Source organism: Hyaena hyaena, unplaced genomic scaffold (assembly GCF_003009895.1).
Source record: "Hyaena hyaena isolate Hyena2069 unplaced genomic scaffold, ASM300989v1 scaffold_504, whole genome shotgun sequence".
Taxonomy (NCBI): domain Eukaryota; kingdom Metazoa; phylum Chordata; class Mammalia; order Carnivora; family Hyaenidae; genus Hyaena; species Hyaena hyaena.
In genome coordinates, this window is record NW_024081137.1 from 336,849 (window position 1) to 357,172 (window position 20,324).

Sequence of the window (20,324 nt, forward strand, 5' to 3'; positions counted from 1 at the left end):
TAATTACATTTGAAATGTCTTGCATTTATACAGTGCTCTCATGTCTTTCAAATCATTTTCAAAGATCTTTTTGTCAGTTTACATTCTCAGATATATCATGGCCAGATAAGACAGCTTTATTGCAGTCTCAGAAAAGTCTTAGAAATTTTAAAAGAATCAAGTCACTACCCTGTTTCCTAGATTAAAAGACATTTTAATATCTACTTATCTTCTAAAATAAATGTATTGATATTGGGCATTTAGCTGGTATGGTTCTATATATAATTATTTGAACAACTTACATTATTTATCTTTTCCTACCAAAATTAATTAATTGATCTTCAAACAAGACCCAGAAACAAATAATGTCATCATGAAAATGTATACTATTCATTGAATTCAGCGTAATAGTAATAGTGTGACATTTGATGTGTCCATGGAGATTCGTGGGCTGGGTCTTAAAAGTGTTGAATTTGGATATCTGTAGATATGTTTTATTTCTTGGATAAAACTCTGTCAGATAGAGCTCAGCATGTAGTTCTGGCCATTGAGCAAATCTTACAGAATCTTTCAAACACCCATGAAGGAACTGATTTATGAAACTTCTCCAGCCTTATTTCTACATTTTCCCAGCTTCTACACTTTCCCCAGCTTCATACTTTGCACATTCTGTTCCCCTTTCACCTGAAATGCTCACCCCTATCCCCTCAAACTTCTTTTTTTTTCTAACAACCCCAACCTGCCCTCACAGATGACCTGTTGTTAAGTCCAGTGTTAAGTTGGTTTTTCCCAATTTCCCTCAAGTTAAATGAACTTCTCCTTAGAACACTTTGTGTCACTGTTTGGCTTTCTTAACACATGCTCTTTTGTTCTCTAGTTATTCTAACCATATATTTGCCTTACCCACAAAAGTAGTTTTTTTTAAATTTTTTTTATAGTTTATTTTTGAGACAGAGAGAGACAGAGCATGAGCGGGGGAGGGGCAGAGAGAGAGGAAGACACAGAATCCAAAACAGGCTCTGAGCTGTCAGCACAGAGCCCGATGCGGGGCTCGAACCCACGAACCACGAGATCTGACCTGAGCCGAAGTCGGACGCTTAACCAACTGAGCCACCCAGGTGCCCCCCAAACTAGTTTTCTGACGACAAGGACTTCTGTGTAGTTCCAGCCTTTTTCAAAGCTGGGTAAATTATATTGGGTGCATGAAGGGCCAGCCTGGGATGGGGATGTGAAAAACAGCCACCAAGGAACCTCTTCTAGAAGGGAGAGCCAGAGGCCAGGGCTGTTGGTGCCCACACAGCAGCTCCAGGCAGCTTGGAAGAAGTCCTTAGGAAGCAATTAGATTTGGCACTTGGATCTCATTACTGCCACCACTACTGTCGGGTGGCTCTAGACCAGAAAGTTTCTCCCTCTTTCAAATGCTCAACCAAGGAAGGTTATAGAGCCCTTTTAGGTTTCCTAGCAAGTCAGAATTGCCAGCATAAACAAGGTGTAACTCAGGAAGATATAGTGTATTGGAGTGATATGTTTGTTTTCTAAGAAAATTTAATTTGGTGATCTGTAATTCTATGATTTTTGTTGTTATTGTTTTTGTTTTTACTTTTTAATGTTTATTTATTCTTGAGAGAAAGAGAGGGAGAGAGGCAGAGAGGGAGCCAGAATCTGAGGCAGACTCCAGGCTCTGAGCTGTCAGCACAGAGCCTGACACGGGGCTCAAACTCAGGTCCGTGAGATCATGACCTGAGCTGAAGACAGACACTTAACCGACTGAGCCACCCAGGCGCCCCATGTTATTGTTTTATTTTTATTAATATGGCATGCCTTAACTACTGAATAGGCCTCCTTCCCACTCTGCTCTCCTTCTTGCTCTGCTTCCTCCAGATTCCAGCCCCCAACACACACACACACACACACACACACACACACACACACACACACGCACACACACACAGGACAGAGCTAGACTCCCCTAAAAGAATGAACTAGCCTGTTTTCAGGACCCTCCCTTCTTGCCTCACTTTTGAAGCATCTTGAATCCCCAGGGTATGGCCCCTAATCCTGGTATCTTCCACTCTTCACCACATCCAGTTGTTCTCTGCTTTGATCCAGATTTGATTTTCTTCTGTTAGGACCTTGACCTCAGCTCTCTGCTGTAGTAACTGGTTCTGCACTAAATGAATCCACACCATTCCAATGAGTATCAGCATGTTTAAAAAAAATCCAGTCACTCTTCCTTATTCATTTTGACAGTGCTTATTCATTTTTACTCTGCTCATCAAATGCGATATTTCCAAAGTTTATGTAGGCCAAAAGACTAACTCAGTCCCTTGCATAGTGCCTGGCATATGGTAGCTCAACCCAATAAAATATTTATTGAATGAATGAATGAATGAATGAATGGGATCAAGCAGTGTCTGTGTTTGGCTTCCTAGTGTGGTAAAAATAAAAGCCAGACATAAAAATAGGAGTAGTTTTAGAAAGACAAGGTTTGCAGTATTGCCGTTGATCTTCCTCATAAATGTCCAGTTAGGTCTATCCCCATATTTTGAGAAGACAAATTAGCTTCCCCACCTACTTACTCCTTCCATCTTTTTTTTTCTTTTTCTGTCTGATTTGATAGTGATTGCTACTGGTTAAGGCTTTGTCTTTACCACTTTTTTGAAAAAGATTGAATTAGATGAATAACTTCTTGCTTTAGCTGAGATGCAACCAAGAGAAAATGTAGCCACTTTCCACCCCTCCCCACCTGCTCTCCTCTTTCCCCATCTCCTTGTCTAGTTCTTACCATCAGGACCTCAGCCTCAGAGGCACCTCCAACATTCTGCGAAAACAAAGAAAAGGAAATAGGAGGGGGTACTTAATCATTAGCTGCCTAATCCTTGTTTTGTGGTGGACTCCGCTTGAAATTTGGATGAAAAGGAAATCTTAAGAGCACTTTTCCCATACAAATCATCTCTTTGGGGTTTTTTTTTTTTTTTGTATTTTCTCTCACACATAAACAAACATCAGATTTGGCCTGATGAAAGGCCTACAAAGGCTGTCTCTCCTCTTAGCATTTGGAAGAAAACAGAATTGTTTAGTTGTCCAGATCCTTACTAAATTTTCCACAGTTTCTGTGAAACCCTGACCGAGTTACTGTCTTAACATAAATGATAATGAAACTAAACAAAGGAGTCATGGGTGATGGCAGGCTCAAGCCTAGACACTCACATACTTCCCTCCCTTTTTTTGGAGAGTGCAAATATGAAGAAATGATGGGGGAAGTGATGTAAAGACCATGAAGTTCTCAGTGTGCAAAAATTAGACATTTGCATCAATGGCAACCGAGCCTTCCCAAATTTTAAAAGGTGTACACCTGCAAATGCTTCTGTTCATGCTGTATGCCAAGAACTAACACTCTTTGGTCATGTTCTGAATGTCCAACCTTTCTATCCTGCTTGAAACAGATGCTGCTTCCATGCCACTCACAACCACCTGTGGTAGCCACGTGTCATGTTGCATCACATAGATGTAATGCCATTCTGCCATCTTTTCTCCACTCCTCATTTTATCCAAGCATGTAGTGTGCTATTATTCTGCTACTGTATACACTCTGTATACATTTCTGTTCTTCCTTGCAAGATTGTGAATGCTTCGGCCACTCCAATCGATGCAGTTATATCGATCTGCTAAATACAGTCATTTGCGTGAGCTGTAAACACAACACTAGAGGGCAGCACTGTGAGTTATGCAGGCTGGGCTACTTCAGAAATGCTTCTGCACAGCTGGACGATGAGAATGTGTGCATAGGTCAGTTCCATTATAATTTCAGCTATTGTTCTGTGCCTTTCGAGCTGTGGGGAGCTATTCGAGGTGAAGAGGCTGTTGATTTGCACCACGGCTGAGCCAGAATGAACTTTCTCAATGGAGAAAACATCCTTGTGGTAGAATTAAAATTCTCTTGTGCCAGTTGAATTGGGGGATATATTCTGAATCCTTATGTTATTGTTGCTTTGAAGATGATGAGTTGAAAATATTGTTTAGAAGGTGAAGAATTTTCTACTATTCTTTCTTCTTCTTCTTTTTTTTTTTTTGCATGATATCTTACAACCTGGTAATATCAAACTGATCTTAAAGTCTTATGTTGTACCTTCAACTTTTAAAATGAAAACTCATTCTATGGGACTTAATTATAGATATGAGAAATTAGGATAAACTGTTTCACGTAACTGGTAATCCACAAATACTGATTGATTAAAAATATTACCATTTGGAATGGACAGTCATTAGCAACTGGTCATATAGAAGTTTGCCTGACTTTTCCATCCATAGCAAGGAAATTCCATTTATTTAATTTTTCTATAGCCCCTGAAAGGAAAAGAGATTTCTCAGAACTATTGTAGGCAACTAATTCTCTTAGCTTCCAAGGTAAATAAGGGAAAACTGGGTCCACAGGGTTCCCTTGAGCACTCTCCCCTCCCCACCACGGCCACTGCTCAGGTCACCTGGAGATTCTCCCACACAACAAAGTTTCCTAACTTTTGCACAGTGGAACTTGTCTTTAAGAAAGGGAGCTGATGGAAAAATAAGAAACAATAAATGGAATTTCACTTCACAATTTACATTGAAGAAATGCATGTATTTGAAATGGTCAAGGTACACGTGTATCTGTCACCACACCAGTAGGGAAATACATTAGCTACTAATTTTAAAAGTAGACCTTTTCACATAAAGACTAATTTCAATAGAAAACACATGCTGAAAAAATGACAGGAGGTTTTTCCATCCAAAAGAAATCCAAAAGAAATCATTGTTTTCTGATTGGGTCATTAGGCTACTCACCCTGTATCATGTAAACTAGATCTACAGGTTGTTTCGAATTCAATTAGGCCAAGTTTACATAATACTGTTAATACCTACAGTATGTTCTATTTTTCCAAATGCCTCCTTATTTATTATTTGTGAATTAGTGGAGAAATCACTGGACTTAGAGGCCAGAGAGCTGGGTTCAAGCCCCAGTTTGCTATTTAAAGCTGTATGCCTTAGGTAAGTCCTTTCAGAACTCCTGGTCAGACAAGGGATTATATGGGAGGCACAGGAAACACTTGGGAAACTGTGAACTGACTCGCAGATGTGTTTTTTTGTTTTACTTAATCCTCATTAACAAAACCAAGGGGGTAAGTATTCCACTGATAAATTCCTCTATTTTCTAGTTGAGAAAAGTAAGGCAGATTGGCCCAAATTATACAGCTTTAGCAAAGAGTTGGCTTCCTGACTTCAAAGCTTGAACACCCTCTCCTGGCTACCCTGACATAATTAGCAAAACTAAACTTGTCAGACTTCTACTTAAGGTATGCTTTTTGGATGACAGTAGCAATTCCACTGTGAGTGAACTACTGAACAGTAGTTCCGTGGCCTTTATAGCAATCGGGGTTACAAAGATTGAGGCTATTAATAACCCAAAAGACATGTAGGTGTCTGAATTTTGAATGTAGAGTTACACTTCACTGAATGTCATTTGTAAAAATATATAAATGTCATCCTATGAATACAGAAACAAAAGGTAAAATAAAATAAATACGAATGCAAGAATAAAAATCACTTCTATAAAATACCTAAGATTAACATGTTTTACAGTGTTAATTTCATATTATTTTAAACAAATCAGAGAAAAAATTTGATTCCATAAAATTTCCAATAGCAGGTAACTTAACAATGTCCCAATATGTTTTATACAGAGTATTCTGTTCTTATGAGCTTTGGCCTTTTTCCAGTCCTAAGGTAATTTTTTAAACTATAAAATCTGCATTTCCTAGTCAATTTTAAGAGGTTTAGTCCTCTTGTAAATCTATGTTTGATTATCTACAGACAGGAAGACGGCCTGTTTAGCTTTTTTCTTTCAAATAACATCAACTAGTGATGAAATATGATAAAGCTTAATATACATTTCTTCTCCTGCCTAAAAAAAAAAAAATCAAGAGCATTTGTTTTCTCCATTTCTAGAAAGTTTGTTAGTTAAAATTCTAAATCTTTGGGGAATTTTATTTTATTGAAGCAAACATGTTTCTATTCAGTATTTTATACTCTCCAAACCAAGCAAATTGGTAAACACAAAGATGAGAATTTTTAGGCACTATTAAAATCGGCTATAATATTCCCCCACATACCAAAATTCCTTCAATTTCTGCCCTTTTTCTAAGGCACAAAACTGTAAAGAATGAATTGGAAAATGTGGCTAGCTGGTATATGCTATCATCTATCTTTTGTCTTTAGTCTATATATATGTACAATGAATCAATAACAATAAGAGCTGTGTCCTGTAAGAGCTATGCATTCCACTTTTCCCACTTGAGGGGCTGCCTATGCACCAGACTAAGGCTGGAGTTTGCTCTCTGAGGGTCAGTGGTAGCCTGTGGTTCCCTATTGCCAAGGTTTGTTCTAAGGGAAAGCATGAAAGTATTCACTCTTTTCCACAATTAAGCTCCCCAAAGGGCTTGAGGCAGGACTGAGAATTCAATTTAAGAGCGTATATCACAAATAATTGAGTTTAATACCTTTTTGTATAGAAAGCACTAATGAAAATGAATGGATATTTACCCAATTCACTTTCGCAGAATTAAGGACCAATCTCAGAAAATTTGAACTTCACCTAAGTCTTCTCTAAATTTAAGGGAGGAAATAAAAGGCATTTCGCCGTCTCTTCAACAAATGACAATGAAATCCACCACCCTGGCTGTGAGGGAACAGGCCAAATCTTTGACAAAATGTAGACTGCATTGAAATAGATGTCGTAAATGATTTGCGTCATTTTATATTATGACAAATATAAAATGCAGGCTATTCTGTGTTGCCACAGTGGTTGCTGCCTTGTGATTACTGGTGAAGTTGCCCGTTTTCATACAGATTCCAAGCACAGCCATGTTTCCAAAGATGCATGTAATTACCCTGTATGATGCAGCAATTACATGAAGATGACACCCTTGCATGCTTCTGTTTTATATAAACTCAAGCATTCAGCAGGAAGTTAGAGGGTATGTGGTTCATGACCTTGGGTAATCACTGCTAATAATCTCCAATAACAAGCTTGACAGCAGAATGAAACACAGGGTTCAGCAGTTGCTACTAAATGTATCTCAAATTATGATTTATTATCTTTGTATTCCCCTTGAAACCCAAGATCGGGTAATCAGAGGTGCCTTCCATAGACTAAACACTTCTAATACCTATAAATCAATTGTAGTATAACTTTTTAATCAAACTCCAAAAATAATTCATGTTTTTTAGCCTAACAGTCCTGCATATTCTTCCTGATTTCATGTAATAAAATACAATACTCCAAGGCCGTCACCAATATCTACCCTTGACCATGGTCCTATACGTGATATTCTTTAACAACCTAAGTTATTTGTACATAAGGTGGTATGTAGATCACACTTCTTGTCACTTATTTTCACTCCTGTTTGTGTAAGATTACACTTACCACCCTTCCTGTGACAATCACTGGTTTAGGTGTTCCACATTTTTAAAAAATTCTGTTTACTTTTTTTGCATCTAAATCCCATATGAATATAATTGCTATGGGCTAATTGACTAGAGTAGTATGTGAATTCCTGTTGGCCGGATGTAACTTTACTCCCTGGTTTGCAAAACGATGGTGACTCACTGTCAACTTATGCATTTGAAATAGTAAGAAACATATTAAATGTTGAATAAGTATAGGTGCAGACTTATAGTATAAATATGTACACAAAACATTTTAAAGCCACACAAAATTACTATTTAAAAAAATTTTTAAACAACTCCCATGTACACTCATTAAAATAGAAAACTCTGACTTAAAATAAAACTCTAGTTATTAAGTACAAACCAAGCCAGGCAAGGAGGGAACATTTTAGTTTATTCAGTTTTAGTTTTACCTTCATATGCCACACTATTAGTCTTATCAATGCTTGTATCACAATAATGCAGAACTCAAAAACTGGCTAAACAACATGAAATAAAGCATAATCGTAAGGTCCTCCACATTTTCTGAAGACATTATCTAATTAAGCCCTATTATAAAACCAGAACAAAACTTCCTGACCTCTCTATAATGTTAAACCTTGAATCTCTGTTGCCAGTCTAAAATGCTAGACTTGATGCTATTAAGCTGAAGCTCTCAGGGCTTCCGTTGATTGATTGGTTGGTTGGTTGGTTGGTATGATTTTATTTGTTTTTTGACAAGAAAACCTTTGAATGCGACCATTTTAATATAAAGGACACTGAGAGGTAGAGAGGCATAATGACTTGTCCGAGATTATACAGTGAGGTAACAAGGAAAGAAACTAAGCTGCAAACTGGCTGTTGTTACCTTTCAAACTAATGGAAACCTAAGGAATTGCCACTTTGGCTTCAGCCTTTCGGCAAAACAGAGCTTCAGAAGTACAAATATCCTGTATGAGAATGTGTGAGGAATCCAGAAAATACTCTGTTTACTCTGTATTATACAAAGTTGTTTTGTCCTGCCAGGAGAGATTATAATGAAATATATGTCTCAAATTATGCCTATGTTGAAATTTACTTGGGATTACAAAATTTGTTTTTCTTCCAGGATTGTTAATCTAGGCCACATAAACACCATAGTAACATGCCTAGCAGATAGAGTATCTAAAGGCTCATCACAAAACAGCATATATATAAATAAGTTAAAGTGCTCTCCCATATCATAAAGTAAAAATGCGTTTGAGTGAACAAAGTGCATTCATATTGCACTTTAAAAATGTCCAGCAGTTCTCAAATATTGAGTGTAACAGATAAGGCCATTTGAATAATTTAAAACAGATTTTACACTGATGGCATATTGATTTATTCCTGATGTACAAACTTCTCATGGTGCTCATCAAACCATCTAAAAATGCCCTAACAAATAGAATCTCTACTATGATCTGTTAGCCATGAAGAGCATGATGTCTTATTTCCTGGGAAGTTTTCAGTTAATTTCCTCCCAGGTCATAAAAACGGCATCATGGAAGGCTGAGGAAATAAATAAAGGGGCCTGAAATAGCTGTATTTGCCAAAGCATTTCATTAGAGGACATCTTTCTTTAAGTAAGTGATGCATTTAAGTGACGCTCCTGTGTTGATAACCTATAAGCCGTGCAGACTTGTCTCCAGCCTGTGTGTTGTCTTGTTTCTACAGAGTGTTATTGTAACCCTTTGGGCTCAGTCCATGATCGTTGTAATGGCTCAGGATTTTGTGAGTGTAAGACGGGAACAACAGGGCCTAAGTGTGATGAGTGTCTGCCGGGAAATTCCTGGCACTACGGCTGTCAACGTAAGTAACTCTGGGAGCTGCCCTCTGCCTGTTGCAGCATGGCTGATCTGCTTGTCCAGGCCGCTGTGTGCAGCTTCTCAGAGCAGAAAAAGACCCACGCCACTGACGAGCTCTAAAAGCTACTTAAGGCCCCCACCTATGTATAGGAGAGAGTGCAATCCATCAGCTGTCCAGCCGACCTCTTTGAAGCCCATCCTCTTCCCCTCTGAATGCAGGAGCAACTTATATTGAAATATTGTACCCAGATCCATGTACCTGGCCAGACCATAAATTAAGTGGCACAATAGGGACCCAGCTTGGAAATCCTCGCCGCAAAATGAAGGGTGATGTGGATGTGGTTAATATATTTCTTGAACTGAAAGCTACCCCAAAGCTCCAGAGTTCATAAATTAAATGATATCTACATAACTTATAACCACCCCTGCTATCACACCCACCACTGAATCTGAACCAAAAACCTCAGCATAATAAATCTAAGGGATATTTAAATGCCAGGGTAAAATAATGACAAAAATCAATATTGATTTTAAGCCTCTGAGGTTAGGCACCATGCAGCGAGCCTTAGACAGATGCCATTTGGTTCGGCCTCATTTCTCTGAGGATTATCAGACCTTCGTAAAAGCTTCTCAGGCAGGTGGCATGTCGGTGCGTTCAGGGAACAGAAATTTAAAAATCTGGGCAGAAGCTTCCTTCTGTCATTCATAACCTTTTCTGCTTTTCCATTATGCACTAACTTACTAGTCTATCCGTATACATTTAGCTTGCTATTATTAAAGAGCTATCGGGCAAATCCTCTAGAGCAGTGCAGTCCAATAGAAAATGGTGCAAGCCGCATGTGGAATTCTAAATGTTTTGTTACCCACATTTAAAAAGAAATTGATGTCAACAACTTATTGTATTTAACCCAAATATCTCAAATAGTATCATTCAACATCAAAACTCTTAAAGATACATTTTTTTCATACTATATTTGAAATCAAGTGTGTGTTTTATTCTTACAGAGCATCTTAGTTAAGACTGACTATGTTGCAAGGCTTAATAGCCACATGTGTCTACCATATTGGACAGCACAGCTCTAGACGGGTTTTTTTGTTTTCTGTTTTTTCGTTGTTGTTGGGTTTTGTTTTTGGTTTTTTTCTTTTTGTTTTGTTTTTTTTTTTGGGTGTTGTTTTTTGTTTTTTGGGTTTTTTTGCTTACTTTCATTTGAAAACAATGTCAGCATGCAAGCACTGTCTAAAGCCAAGTCCAAGACCATACAGAGTATTTCACCAGCCACTTGTGGAATTTATAGTTATCTGTAAGCCACCCTTCTACGTAATGTATAGCCAAACTGAAATTAACTGCCATCCTGTTGCCGTGAGTAGCAAAGAACTGTGGTGAGAATTTGAGAAATTTGCAATTGAGTATGCCAAGGTTAAGATGGGATTGAGGAGCTGGAGGTGAGCATCTCCAGGCATACTGGAGAACATTAGAAGACAAACAGAAGTCAGGCAGCACACTCGCACATGAGCTCTGCATAAGGCCATGGTTTAAAAGCCCTACTTGCTATAGATTCCTAGAAAGCACCTTAGGGGAATGGATGACTTGGTGGATCCCAAGGACCATGTGAGGAGCCAAGACTCAGAGGATCGTCTTTGGTCCCAGAACATCTGGATGTAGAGGCCCAGAAAAAGCCAGCAGTCAAAGGAAGAGAAGGAGGGACAGACAAATGAAGGACCCAAAACAGGTCCAAGACTCAAGGCATAAGGTATAAGACTTTACAATTAAGACACACTTCCCAAAAAGAAAGGTTCATGTAAATTTCCTGTTGCAGCAGGACCTAAGGAATGGGCTCCTGTAGTGTAATCAGAGAAAGACATTAGAGAGGAAAACTAATGTGGCCTTAGGGAAAATACATCCCAAAAAGGTCCTAATTTGATTTTTCTGTATTAATTATTGAAGTATTATAAAAAGATGTAATGTCATCAGATTTTCCATTCTGGAATGGGAAGACTGGATTCCGCATGGCCCTACCACATAAGGGCTGTGCAATATAGAAAACTCTCAGTACCTCAGACGCTGCGTCCCACATGCTTGGTATGTATGGATCGGTGAGATTATGGAAGTAAATGCTGTATCCTCTTGAGTATTTCCTGAGTACTTCCCATGAATTAGGCATTGAGCTAACAGTAGAGGCTTCAAGGATGAAGAAAGATAGCTGCTATGGACATACGTGCTTGGAGTTCACAAGCTGAGGTAAGAGTCTGACCTGCAACTCAATGATTATGAAAGAAGATAATCAGAGCTAAAAAGGAGCTATGTGCGTGCTTTTAGTGATGTCCAGGTGTGAAGTAAGGCTTCCCAGAGAATTGATGTTTGATTCAGTACTGAAGGATTAGTAGAAGCTCTACAGGAGGGAACTTCTTGAACAAAAGTGCATGAGCCAACCCACTATGTTCCGGAAATATCAAATAGTTTTGATATCATGGAGGGATGGGGGGGGGGGTGTGCATGCACGCACATGTGTGTGTGTTGGGAGGAAGGGAAGATGTTGAAAAGGCAACCGGAGACCAGATCAAATGGCTTCATGAACACTAAGCTGAGGAATTTCTACTAATCAGGGAGGAAACAGACATGGGATCCATCATACAGCTTTGAGCAGAGGAATAAGATTGTCAGATTTTGTTTTAGAAAGATTATTCTGGCTGCTCTGTAAAGGAAGGACCGGAATAGGATGAGATAGGATTTGTTATATAAATTTAACATATTTCAAATACACCTTTGAGTATGCAGTAGCTTTTTCTCACTCTGAAATATTTTTTTCCTTCCCTCAGACCCACCCACATAGGGCTGATACTCTATGTAAAAATATAGAAGTTCTGCTGTCAGTTGATAAATGGCTATGGCATGAGGATCTCTAAGTGCCTTCCCCAAGATCTCTCAGACCACCCCCAAGATCCAGCATCTACTGGGGTAATACCTGTCATAGTCAGGTGCCTCCAACACCACTATTATAACAGAAATCATTCCAATTAGTTGGTGATTATAGGTTGACAAATATTTTTCATATAACTCCCATGTCTGCACACACATGAATGTACTCAGAAAAGCATCTCAAGTCAATTCTCCCTTTCTCTCTCTCTTCCCTCCACCCTCCTCCTCAACCTACCTCCTACACTTCTACTGAGATGAACCCATCCTTGAGTTAGCCACGTTATCAGTGGCTGACAACTTAAGTTGTTAGTTAATCTTAATGTGTTAAGACAACACGTTATCTTCTACTGACAACAAGAAACCAATACCAAGAAGAAAGCAGTGGTAAATAGGACTGGTGGTGGTGCTGGCAGCCATGAGCAAGAAGGAAGCACACACACTTAGGTTCTGGGTTTGAATTTCATCTCCACCTCTTACTACCTACAAGACTTAGAGGAAATCACTTGGACTCTCTGAGCACAGTTTTTCATCCTAAAATGGGGGTAATACCAGGACCTCACTCATATGGTAATTGTGAAATTTCAAGGAAAATAATGAATGTGGACTTCATGGTATACAGTGAGCACTTGGTTATTATTATTTAATTCCAGGCACATGTTGAGGTGTCAAAATACTAAGCAAGAATCCGTGTTTAAAAGTTACTGTACAGTGATAGTGCAGGACATCAGTGAGCTGAGCCACTACTGAAATTCCAAACTGTGGACCCAGAAAGTTCTAAAAAGTCCTTGATTAGAGGCAAGGCTGATTTAAGAGATTGAAGCAAAGCTGGCCCCCAAAACAATGCCATGGCTTCAGCAGGCGAAATGAAGAACCTTAGGCTCATAAGTGAACCTTCTGCCTCAGGGGGGCCACCAATTATATGCTCCATAAATGTAAGCTGGTCTCTCTGACATAAAAGGCAAAACACTTGAAACCCATCAGAATGAATGGTCTTTAGACATCATGGAGCACACCCAATCCAGGAGACAAAGCAGAAATAAAGATTTCAAGGAGACCAAGCAGAATCAAAATTAGTGTTGAGGTTACTAACAGAAGAATGAGACATTGAGGAGCAGGAGGGTTTTCTTTTTCTTGTGCCCCTTTGAAATTAGAGAAGAGGGGGGGCGCCTGGGTGGCTTAGTCGGTTAAGCGACCGACTTTCGCTTAGGTCATGATCTCGTGGTTCGTGGGTTCGAGCCCCGCGTCGGGCTCTGTGCTGACTGCCAGCTCGGAGCCTGNTCGGGCTCTGTGCTGACTGCCAGCTCGGAGCCTGGAGCCTGTTTCATTCTGTGATTCCCTCTCTCTCTGACCCTCCCCTGCTCACGCTGTCTGTCTCTCTCTCTCTCTCTCTCCTAAAAATAAATAAAACATTAAAAAAAAATTAAAAAAAAAAAGAAATTAGAGAAGAGGGATGAATAATACCCCAGAGAATAAAGTTAAACCATCCCAAAAGGAAGCCAGGTTCCACGCTTCACATAAAATGCAGAAGGTTAACGTGTGTTGGGAAGTAATGAAACAGTTGTACCCCGTACCAAGGAGACTGGACACAGGCGAGGCTTGTGGTATTTTGATTTGGAAAATGGTATGGAAATAGCCACACATAGAACCAATGGTGTGTCATTTCCCTGGAGGATGTATAAGACACATTAGAATATCATGTAGTGTGTATTAAGCTACCAAGTATCTCCCATTTTTATCTAGTTTATATGAATACTAACGAATACTTTCAAATGCACTTGTAGCCTGAATGTTGAGAAGATACAGATATTTTTCAAAGCCAAATTAGATATTCTAGATGCTCTGGATTAATGTCAAAAGATTTGGTAACCTAGTACAGTGTTATGATTTTGGAAGATAACAGAGCATGTAGGAAAATCAAGAACTATGTACATACAGCAAAGGGAAGGCTGAGATTCAGTTGCTGGACCATGACCTACAATATCAGAATATGGGTTCTTGGAAGGGATCAGTACAAAACAATGGGGGTTTAGCAGAAGACTCAATGGCCTGATCAAGAAGATTTTTAATTAAGTTTGAGTGAGATGTTGTGAAAATACCCTTATAAAACTGTAAAACCAGACAGTGTGGCAAATCACTACAGTTATTCTCAGAAGAATAAGGGAAAGTTTGGGGACCAATATGGCTTAGATGTTTTCCTTCCCAGAGAGTAACAATAGTTACATTCATTTTCTACTGCTACTGTAGTAAACTACCAGGAACTTAGAGGCTCAAAACAACACAAATGTATTTCTTAGAGTTCTGTATTTAGGAGTCCAATAAGGATCTCACTGGGCTAAGCCCCAGCTGTCAGCAGAGCTGTGTACCCTTCTGGAGGTTCTGGGGGAAAACATCTGTTTCCTTGCCTTTTCTAGCTTCTAGAAGCAACCTGCATTCCTTTGCTCATGCCCCCTTTTTCTACTTTCAAAGCTAAGAACTTTCTGTCTCTATGTGTCTTTCTTCCATCATTACGTCTTTCTCTGACCACAGCTGGGAAAGGATCTCCACTTTTAAGGAATCATGTGATTAGATTGGGCACACACAGTTGCTCCAGGATAATCTCTCTACCTCAAGGTCCTTATGTAATTTCTCTGTAAAGTTGCTCTTGCCATGTAAAAGGCCAGGTTGCAGTGATCCGGATGTAGACATCCTTGGGAAGACAGTCAACATTGCCTTCCTCCATAATCATTGAGAATGTCAACTTTTTAATGCCAAGGATAAATATGCAGGCATAATGGAGATGGAATGTAACTAATGCTTGGAATAAAGATATGTAAGAGTAAAACTAACTTGAAAAAAAATACATAATAGGGTTAGAAAAGACAGCCATGTGTCAAGAAGGTATAGTTTCACATTGTGAATTAGAAGATAGAGACAGCAAAATATTTTTCAGTCAAGACCAAGGAGCTTATAGAAAAGGTGTTGTAAGAGTGTATTAGAGACCACACAAACATTTAGAATATACAGATATTTTTCAAAGCCAAATTAGAAAATCTAGATGCTCTGGAATCTTCCAAAATGAAGGAATTCAAATATCAAGATATTTGCTAAAAAGATGTGTTCTGCTAATTGTTGACTTGCCTTGACAAGAATTTCTTCACTCAGAAAGAGTGGAAAAAGCAGTCTGGAAACTAGTACTTCCACTCTGGGGGAGTGCAGAGATGGTAATAGTATATAATAGAACAAGTGTTAATAAAAACCTTTAAGGGACATTGTCCCAAGCCTTAAGAAAAATTCAAAATATCTTGGGGGAAATAAAGTAAGGTCTTATACCCTTTTTAAGCACACACACACACTTTTCTTTTTTAGAAATAAAAACACAAGTTGTTCCCAATAGATAACCTGAAATGGGAGACTTCTAAAATAACCAACATGGTTATCCAAGGGTTCCCAACAGGGTTTTGACAAACGTCTATTGAGTCCCTACTGTGTGGCAGACACTGTGCTGCTACTTAAGGCTAAAACATAGAAGCTGCAAAAATCCAGGATAGTATAAAGTTGTGTTCATAGTTGTTCAGGTGACAAAGACGTGGCAATCCCAGTTCACATTCAAGCTCAATTCTAGACTGCAGTATGTCATGCGCAGCACAGAAGCTAACACAGTTTCAGGCTAAACAGAGACAAAAAGAAGTCTTGTCCTTCTGACATGTGCCCCAAGCTGCCCACATCAAGAGTCTAGTCCTGGGAGACCACATTCTAATGTAGCAGACGGTGACGTAGGAGAGTTCCATCTTTGATGAAAGGCTTTTCATAAAGAGAGCTGAAGCAGGTTAACACATGTCGACCAGGGTTTGGAGGGCTCTGATGTAACAAATGGACCTTTTGATTCAGGAAGATAGGATGGAGACCAGTGGGTAAAAGACAGAGGTTGGTCTCAGCTTAGCATTTTCCAACAATTATTCTTCCCAGCTGTTTTAAGAATATACAGTAGAGTGCCTTGGGTAATGATAAATCTCCAGACTCTGGGAGAGTTCAAAAAGAAGCTGGATGGGCTCCCGTGAATGATGCTTTTAGGCAGAGTTGCAACCTAAATGAATAGTTGAGTGGAAGGACCTCTAAGACCTCTCCAGCTTTTTGGCTCTAGTAGACCAAGTCAGTGGGCCAAGGGAACCGTCGTGAGATACCTCAGGTTGTATTAGAACCAGTTTGGACATTCAGTTTTCCTCTGGGCTCTTGTCTTTCCTTACCAGTGGGTAGACTCTCATGCTCACCAGCCATGTTCTCTGTCCTCACTTCTTGGTAAATTCTTTTTTTCTAGAAACTAATTGGTTCTTACCCTAGCTTTCCCGTTACTAGAGATCAGGATGCTTTCTTTTCTTTTCTTGTTCTTTTTTTTTTTTTTTTTTGTATGAGATTAACATCTACAGGCCTGACAACTTGTGATCATTAAGATTATGCTTCCAATTGTTTCGCTGAGATGAAGATTATACCTCCCTGGACAAGTACCTTGAACCTAACTTGTAATTTTTCAATTGCCTCCAGTTGCGGTCTCCTGCTATTTGCTGTGTTGCATTAAAATGTCCAGTTCACATTTCACCAGTTGACCTCACATTTTGAATCCACTGACAGGTGGCATGTCACTTACACCAGGAGGTCTGTGATGCTTCAGCGCATTTGCAGTCCCAGACATATGATTTCACTCATTTGGTTCGTGCGTCTCTATCACTAAACGTGAATGGCATCACTGAAGCCAAGTTTTTAATTTCTTTGCTAGCAACTTGAACAACAGTCTCATCTCCCTTGCTGAGCACCACATACATAACAGTGATGAAAAGTAAATAGTTGGAAGGGTACTTGATGTTACTGTTGCTCAACTCCTAAGGGTGGGAAGGAAGTGCTCATTAAACAGAACCAGTAGGAGCCTCCCCGAGGTAATTTAAAAAGGAAAATATTAGGATGACAGAAGATAGAAAGTAGCAATTTGTAGGCATTACAAATAGGCTTGGTAGTCCTCCTGGGGAGAAAAGGCTCATTTTGTCAATTAGAAGAGCAAACCCCAGGGTTGCTCCCAGTTGTGAAATTTCTCCTGATTCAGCAGGATGAAGCCACAGCACTCAGTCATGCTAATAGCCATCACTTTCCAGTTCCACTCCTGTTTCCCTTCCATTCTCAACACTACTTTAATTTGGGATTGCAAAAAAAGCCCACCAACCTCCAGCGCATCAGGGACCTGATGCCATCCATGAGCAGGGAAGTCAAGGATTACCTTCACGCAATGGAAAGTGCTGTCCCCCTTCATACCACTCAATGACTCTATTTAGAGCAACCATAAGAGGCAAAGTCTGGGGCAGCTTGAAAGGAGTACCTTGTTCAGAGTGCCCCTCACAGTTGGATCATATCCTAAATACATTCAAAATCAAAACCTGTGGCTCGCAAATAGTTAGAGCTTGGCACAGGACATATACAGATAGTGGCCTTACCAACAGCAACTCCAGGCCACTTCTTGACATTCTGAGGTTTGCCTGCTACTCAGCTACCCTGTGCTCAGCTCAGGGAGGGGCCCCATTTCTGAGCTCAGTAAGAAACTTTCCACATTTACTTGGCAATCCATATGCATGCTCCCCCCTTACTTGAAGAGAATTTTGAAAATGACAAGAATGACAGAAACTTTACCTTTCCCACACCATCATACGAGTTAAACAGTGAAAGGTGTGTGAAATGCCAAAACTCAAGGAGAAATGCAGGTACGACTTTATCTACTAGTGTCCCAGAATCAAAGTGACAGCCTGGTCCTATATGATAGTAAGATGATCAAGAGGCCGAGAAGAAACACAATACGTGAAGTTCTTTCCTTACTTTAGACGATCCCTAATTGCAGTTTCACCTTGAGTCACTCTTTAGACACTAGTGAGTATGTGTGTATGCGTGTGTGTGTGTGTGTATGTGTGTGTGAAAGAGAATCTCAAAATCTTCTGAGACTGTGTATATAAAGATAATGCCTAAGTATGAAAATCAGCCCAATTGTAAAAGGGATGCCTTATTTGAAATTTGTGGGAGAAAAGGTTTTATTTAAGTGAAAAATAAGTCCTCAGCCTCCATCAAACAGAATTCTGGGATAGAGGAGTCACAGACAAACCAGGGCAGCCAGGGTTCCTGATAACTGAATTTTAGAGGTCAACACAATGAAATCAGGGATCCTGATTCTGGGTGTGACTGCTACCCGCTCTCCAAAGAATGTTTGCTCAACACCTCAGCCTGTGCATCTCCTGTGATATCCTAGAGAGTGCTTGAGTGTTCTTAGGCTCCTTGTTGGTTTGAAGTTATGTGATCCTGAAATCTCACAAATGGTTTGACCTACTTGCACTTGGACCAATTTCTGAGGAGTAATAACTATTTTAAAATAATAAAAATTGTTACTTTTTGTGCCCTTTCTGTGTGACAGGAACATGCATGCATTATGTCATTTTACAAGGGAGGTTAAGATTATTTTCCATATTTGTAGACAGAAAACCTGAGATTTAATTAAAGAGGGCAATTCCCCCTCCCTGAAAATGGCAAAGCAGTTATTAGCAAATATTTAGTAATTAACTTTGTTGCAGCGTTTTATAGGATTTTGTCATTTTTACTTCCAACATGGAGACAGAGACTTTGGTGGTTTACTCCAGGGGTCAGCCTGCATTTTCTATGAAGCGTCAGATAGCAATTATTTCTGGCTTCCTGGGCCGTACAGTCTGTTGCAACTACTCACCTCTACTGTTGTAGACCTGAATTAGCCCAAGATGACACTGAAATGAATGAGTGTGTCTATGTTCCGATCAGACTTTGTTTATGGACACTGAAATTTGAATTTCATATATTTTCACATGCCATGAAATATTATTCTCCCTTTGATTCTGTTTCAATCACGTAAAACTGTAAAAAGCATTCTTAGTTCATAGGCCATAGTAAAGAGGAGGCAGGCTCCATTTAGCCTGCAGACCATAGTTTGATTTATTTCAAGCTTACACAGCAGTTAGAAATGAAGAAACAGAGGACCTGTTTAATAAAGTAGAGAGAGTATGAAGCAAGAGACAGAAGAGGACATTAAGAAAAAACACACACATTTCATTAAAGTGTGTCTTCTGTCTTGATTTGGGTATCACGAGGGGCTGGTCTAACTGATTCATATTTACCAGGCCCTAATTGACCTTTCGAAAAATGTTAGGATTTCCAGAAACATGAAGGCTGCAACCATATAATTTCCAGGACAAGATCACAGGCGTAGTCCGTGCCAGCCGTGCCAGCCGTTTAAAGGCTTATGAGCCAGCCGAGTCAATTTAGCATCAATTTAGTACAATCAGCAACTAATGAAAGAGAAGTCAGGGTGGCCATAATCCAATCAGGATTGCTCATGTTGGTGTGAGGAATCATTCTGCTGCGTTCTGCGGGAACAACCCATCACCTTGAGCATCAGCAAAAAGCTCTACTAAGGGAGAGTTATAGTAATAGTACCACCTACAACACAGAGGGTACAGGAAAAAAATACATACAGAACCCATTGAGAATTTATTTTTTTTCTACCATCAGCTTTGATGTCAGAGGTAATTATTTTAAGTAAAGCGTCAGTGCCATGAATCCCCGCCTTTTCTGCCCAAGGCCCTTTTGAGTGTGACTGGGTCCATTGAACCAGGGCATTCCAGATCATGTGACTGTACCTCTAGGAACAGACTATGTCATGACCATCCCTCCTTAAGGGTGATATGCTCTTCATCCCGTCTTTGTCAAATTTCCCGTTTTTAAAAATTATAGTCAACCTTTAATTTTCCAATGCTGCAAGGTGGGGAGAAGAGACATGTGTTAATACAGCGCAGTTGACTATCTTGATGTAAATCCCAATGAGGATGGATTTCATCCAAAACAGGCACATAGGCACTGAAATTCAGGCCCACACAGGCTTCATCCGCTCTGTGCCCAACTTCAGTCACCGACTCATCCTGGTAGATAGCATTCAACATCATCCAGACATTGCTGGATGCTTTAAAACAGACACAGTTGCTAAACTGTATTTTTCATAAAATTCTTTCCCATGTTCTACAAAAGCTTAGGATTAATATTATGTATTGCAGCTATTTCTTCTGTGCTACAACTCTTTGGGGAAAAGGGGTGTATGTCTCAGAGACAAAAGT

General features: G+C 39.6%; 1 protein-coding gene across 4 annotated transcripts in view; it reads left to right on the forward strand.

Annotated features, from left to right (window-relative positions):
* NTNG1 (netrin G1) overlaps positions 1 to 20,324 on the forward strand; it is a 318,789-nt gene that overhangs the window by 265,345 nt on the left and 33,120 nt on the right. For 2 of the 4 annotated variants that reach the window (XM_039254976.1, XM_039254977.1), the window contains exon 6: positions 9,136 to 9,270. The exons of 1 other annotated variant lie outside the window; for it this stretch is intronic. In XM_039254976.1, coding sequence (XP_039110907.1) covers positions 9,136 to 9,270 — 135 coding nt within the window. Of the gene's footprint in view, positions 1 to 3,600; positions 3,769 to 9,135; positions 9,271 to 20,324 lie in introns of all 4 variants that reach the window. One more of the 4 variants, XM_039254980.1, reaches the window with a different exon arrangement.